Raw genomic sequence first — 6189 nt, forward strand, 5'->3', positions numbered from 1 at the left:
ACCAACTCCCCCTGATCTTAGGCTACTTGGCCATAGACCAATATAATGCTTATGCATGCAACGCATTGAAAGAAAAATATTCCTTAGTACAACGAGAACTACTAGCGTGCTAGCTAGCCAATTTAATTATGAGGGAAAATATAGTAGCTACAAGCTACGAATATAGCTTCTATGCTAATATTATGTAGGAGTGGAGATAGTTGCAGCTCAACGAGAGCACAATATAGTGATACATATTCATGTGTAACGTGGAATGTTGATATTCAATCCAACGTAATAGATAACAATAAAATACAAAGCTACAAGCTTACTTGCAATTAGTGCAATGTAGAGAAAATGAACTCGGTCGGAAGGGAGCAGCTAAAACTTCAAGTCCTGATACATGCACGTAAAGATAGATTTAGAAAGGCTATGCCTATTAAATATATATTACCTACATTTTCTTATGCCTTTACCCAAAATTCTTTCCCCTTTTCATGTCATAATTAGTTCAAGTAGTAATAAGCTTCATGCATCTATGAATAATCATTTCAAATGTTCCATAGAATTCAATCATACTTCTAGTATTCAATGACTGTGGCATGAAATTCGCATATCCAGTATACTATTTAGTGTACAACAACGGATTTAGGGTAGGACATAAACTTCTAGTTTCTGGGCTAAAGTATTAGATACTTAGTTTTATGATTATATAATTTCTTGGCTAAATAGATCCTTCTAAGATCAGTTCATATGATAGTATAGTCCAATTATTCATGTGCTTCTAGGAAATTCAGTTTTCTTTCTACCTACATGGTAGTAGTGCACAAAGAACTATAACCTTCATGGTTAATTGAGGCTTCTTTGTGGATAAAATTAATGCAAAGTTTGTTTAGATAGGCAATAGACAATTGTTTATATGTAAAACATATAAATCTAATTCATTCCATACAAAATTAAAATATATTACTACAAGTAAAAATTACAACTAAGAACTTTATATTAGTCTTCAAGCTAATAAAGTAACCATTAACTCTTCTACGAGTTTACATAATCCACTTAATTCAATGAGAATTAAAACTTAAAGCACCACCACCACTACTATCAATACTTCATGATATGAATTTCAAAAACAACAAATCTATAAGCACATGATTTAAGTTTTTCAAGAGAAACTTTAAATGTTCTATTTTCTATCTATTCTTACGTATCTTAGCTTCAATGCTTAACATTTAGTAGCTTCATGCTTGCTCGATCCTTCTAGGAGTATAATATATGTATGTCACATATCCTGATTTATAGAGCTATCTAAAAATTCTGACTCAAGTTTTACTTGATATTGAGTAATTCTGGATGATATTGGATACTTCTAGTATTTCAATCTTCTTGATCTTCTATTTCAAGAAATATTTCTTCTGGAATTAGACAAATTCATCTTTATCATCTCGTCTTCTATGACTTTTAACAAAAAGCTTCAAGCTAATTGTATTTGTTCATAGAGTAGCATTTATATCCCATATGGTCTTATAAGCTTGAAAATTCAATTTCCAATATTTCTAACATTATGCAATCATCATAATATAGGATATCTTCTAGAATTTCTCATGCAGTGAGTCCCATAAGACCTTTAGGATTTAGCTTGGTCACATACTCATTCTTTGAGAGTAATATCAGGAAATATAAAGTTTAAGGTCCACTCCACTTCAGTGGTAGTAGAATATCCTACTAGAATTTAATAAATGACCATGTGCTATATAATTCTATCATTTAGGACAAGTTCACGATATTCCTTCTTCATAAAGGTATGCATATATTATTATTATCGGAATCATCATGTGCATGTGAGTTTACTACATGTAAACAAGTGGCAAAGTGCAAAAAGATAGCGGATGGTTATACAAAATACTCTTAGAAGCATCCTAGCATTTTTCAGGATTATGGTATATGCAAATTTTTAAAATTAATATCAACCATTCATTCATCCTAAAATTTCATTATGCTTGGAAAATAAATATGAGCCTCTCCAAAGTGATAAGTCTAGAGAGCCCATACACCTTATACCATGTTTCTAATGTAATCATTCAAGATTTTATTCTTGCAATTACATGGTATATAATTCATAATGGGATTGCACTAGCATTTTTAAGAATTAAATTCAAAACATTGCAATTTTCAGAATTAATCTACTATTTGATTTAGAAAAATTAAAGCTAGGCAAAACAACAATTAAACTGCAAATTTAATATCGTATACATGCAGGTATAAGAAAATATAGTAAATATGCATAAACAGAGGGTCTAGGTTCATTAATCAGAAAATTGCTTTAAAACTAAAATTTCCAAGGGTTTATATTCGAAAACACCATCAGTTCACAGTTACCAGAAAATAGGCACTATTCTGCCAGAATACTTGACCAATGATCAATTCTGCAAGAATCGAGGTCTTGTTCATAAATTTCAGATTTATTGAACTCTTTCTTAATATTGCTGGGTTTTATGAAATTTTTCCGCCGCCCAATTCCTTTTAATTTGACCCATATTCTCGTACACGGTCAAAAATCCTTCGGAGATCTCAGACTAGAAATTCTTCTTGATCCGTAGCTTTTCTCTTCCTGAGTTCTGAGTCCTGACGGCCGCCTGTAGCCTTTCTTGGCTTCTTCTTGCTAACCACGGCGGCGGCAGCGGGGCACCGAAGCCTAGACGTGCAGGTCCATCTTACGGTGGCAGGTGCGGAGACGTGGGCTCCGATGGTGTACGGCGTACCAACCATGGATGGCTATTGTGAGTCGTGCAGGCTGGTTGGCAAGCAGACGCATGATGCTGCCTATAGCTTGCGGGCTATGTCCTCATCAACGGGATTCAGTCCGAGGTGAGCGGCCAGCGGCGTGCGGTAATCGATACGCAGCAATCTGAGGAAGAGTCGAGTGCTGGATAGATTCGTGGTGTGCAACCCACATGGCGGGGAGGCCGTGGCGGCGCTCAGTGGCGGCACGCAGACCAATACGTGGAACGTGGGCACGCAGGCCGGACAGCTACGGTGGCAGATCATTGATGAGCTGCTGCTTTTTCTTTCCTGCAGGAAGGCTGGCGTTTACATGGCTTCTGTTTGTTCATGCCATTGCTCTTCGATTCATGGCGTCCAAGCCAGTAACTAGATAGTGTTACAGTTTTTTTTTCTTAATTAGACCCCAGATGCAACTCATGTAGATGCAAAAACTGTATATACTTATGCATGTACTTCTTATACGTGTATCTACTTCATGTAGAAAAATTCAAATAAGAAAATAGCCCGATGGTCGGGACCAATGCAATCTGCAAGATGCGATTCTTTCATACCTTATTAAGGATACCAATTTGATCTACCTCGCATACTGCGTAGGGTAGTGATTAGCAGATATATACCGCGTAGGGCGTTTGGTATTGTCGTAGAACCGTCTGCTTCATGGCGGCTGTGCATATCGACGCAGCTTAGATTAGTTACAGAGGTAGAAAACACGTTCCGCTAACAACGTCGGAGATGTCGACGTCGTCGAAGTAGTCATGGCGGGATGTCGATGGTACCAGCGCCGGCATCAAAGATCGACGACGGCTTCAACGGCGATGTCAACAAAGAGCTTGTCGTGTTGATAATGTGTTATAAAACATGTTGCCAGCGGTTAGGATCTTTCTCTCTCCATCTCTCATGACCAACATAGTAGATGAAAGTAGAACATATAGACATAAGAGATAGGGAAACTATTCTTTATTTCTCTGAATATTGGTGATTACAACATATAGCTCCCACGTATATATATAGTCATACAATGGCCTAAGAATTTGGTAGGAGCCAACATATAAACGGACTACTATTAGGATTCCACCTTCTCCTTTTCTTATAGGATAGAGTCGGTATATTTTACACTATGGTTTCAATTTGTTTGGCAGCGCGTGGAGTAGGATAGCTTCGACGGTGATGCCTGGGCCATAGCCAACGAGGAGTCCCCAGTCGAGGCCTTCACCCACCGTGCGCAGACCCAGCTGCTCCGACATCCGCCGCATCTCTTCCAAAACTAGGATGACAGAGGAACACCTTGTGTTGCCATATTGCCTCATCACGGCCCTTGACGCCGCCAGCTTCTTCTCCCCCAGCCCCAGCTTGCTCTCAATCCTGTCCAGTATGCCCCGTCCACCTGGATGCACCACCCAGAAGACCTCGTTCAAGTCTGGAACGGGCACCGTGGCCTCCTGCAGCACAAGCTCCACCAACCTCTCCACGGAACCGGACACATGCCGGGGTATGTCTCGGTCCAGGGTGTACACTATCCCTTCCTCCCGGAGCTTGGACACCAAGGCCTCCTCCGTCCCCGGCACGGTCTCTTGACACGCCATCACAAGCTCAAACATGGCGTGCTCTTCGGCGGTGGGGTTGCAGCCCACCACAACAGCACCGGCGGCGTCACCCAAGATGGCCTGGCCGACGAGGTCCCCCATGTGGGACGCCGAGGGGCCTCGAAGCGACAGGGTGCACACCTCGGCGCATACCACAAGCACCCGGGCGCCGGGGTTGTTCTCCGCAAGGTCCTTGGAAAGGTGAAGGGCGGTGCAGCCACCGTGGCAGCCGGTCTGGTACAGCATAAAGCGCTTGGTCGATGGCCTGAGGCCGAGGAGCCTGGCGAGCTCACAGTCTGCGCCAGGCATGCAGCCGCTGCTTGACGTGCTGGCCACGAGATGGGTGATGTCGGAGGCCTCCTTGCCCCAGTCACTCATGGCCTTGCGTGCCGCCTCCACGCCGAGCTCGGGTACGCCCACATCGGCGAGCTCCTGCCGCCGGGTGAGGGAAGGGGAGCAGTACGCCGTGATGGACGGGCTTTCCCTCAACATTTCGTCGGACATGTAAAAGTGTCGCTTCTCGATCATGGTCTTCTCACCTGAAATTCATCATGTGCTATACGTATTAGTGCTAGTGCAGGAGTGCAGGTTAAATTAAAGCAGAAATGCATGCATCAGCACAACAATTAACTGATAGTTAATACTATATATATGTTATTACTTGTTTATTTATCATTCACTAGAAACAAAATTAAAATTATTGTACTATCACAGATTAATAGTGAGGTTTTGTCTGAATGAATTGCCTAATAACAGAATTAAACGCAACTTTCCCAAGTTCCAAATTCAGCAGATATCGTCTATAGTATTACACACAATAATAAAGGTAGTTCTACAAAGAACAATCATTTGTACATGCATGGACTTACAAATGTTTGCAAACTTTGCCTTCAAATCCACCATGTGATTGCTTCTGCTAATCTCAAAATAGTAATCAGCGAATGAATTTTGTTGAAACTCGTGCAATGGAACAGCTTTGCCGACTCCCAAAATGGTTGCATTCCCGCCTTCACGACGACTGCCCATTCGATGATTATTCAGATCTGGTTCCTTCAAAGAACCCATCAAAAGCTATATTATTCTTGAACAAGAGGAAAATGGTGCATGTGATCGATCTACTTGTTCGGATGCATAAGAGGGTATAGTTATATAGGCACTTCGTCCCGTCCAAGTTGCGATAAACTCATATATACAATGCCAAGGAATTATTGAACGGGAAACCTTTGATTAATTGATCAACTAAAGCATGATGAGTGCCATTATTTGGCATCTAGCCCAGACATCTTTTTTTTTGTCTTTACTCCCATGGTACATCTAGTATCATAATAAAGAAACCTTCATGTTCGCTTTAGGGCCTTGGAAGGCTTAGAAGTTGTCAAATTAATTCGAAATAAATGAAAACAAAAAAATAACCCTATACATGTGTTGCTACCACCATTGTGCCATTATGCAAAAACAAACCAAAGTACCATTTTACTTTGCTTTTTGCTCAATTAGTCACGCATACCATTATATATATGTTAAAGAAATAAACCACCTATCTTTATTGTACTACTATACAAGCATTTAATAGTTCAAAATTGCAATTCAAATAACATTATAACAACGTTCGTACGGTAGATTTCCCAATTAATTGCCTTAGGCATTGGTTTTTAAAACTTCAGAATTGTTCTTTGTGCAGTTGGCACAGTGCAAGTACCATCCAAAAATCTGAAGCACCCGGTTTCTTTTGACTTGACCTAAAGATTGTGTCTAAAGATATTTAATTTAAAGTCCCTATCTTGCGGACACCTGATAGAATGAGGGATGCATATTTTTTCTGGATGACGACACGGCTCCATGC

The 6189-nt window shown here is 40.6% G+C and overlaps 1 protein-coding gene across 1 annotated transcript; it reads right to left on the reverse strand.

The window, feature by feature from the left end:
- Positions 1–3756: 3756 nt before the first annotated feature.
- On the reverse strand, positions 3757–5439 carry LOC136484832 (chalcone synthase 2-like). The gene is made up of 2 exons (XM_066481792.1): positions 5216–5439; positions 3757–4885 (listed from the first exon to the last, which is right to left on the reverse strand). The coding sequence occupies exons 1-2, from the start codon at positions 5409–5411 to the stop codon at positions 3879–3881; spliced, it is 1203 nt and encodes a 400-aa protein (XP_066337889.1). The 5' UTR covers positions 5412–5439; the 3' UTR covers positions 3757–3878.
- Between the last annotated feature and the right edge of the window lie 750 nt (positions 5440–6189).

The sequence above is a fragment of the Miscanthus floridulus genome, chromosome 10 (assembly GCF_019320115.1).
Source record: "Miscanthus floridulus cultivar M001 chromosome 10, ASM1932011v1, whole genome shotgun sequence".
Lineage (NCBI taxonomy): Eukaryota > Viridiplantae > Streptophyta > Magnoliopsida > Poales > Poaceae > Miscanthus > Miscanthus floridulus.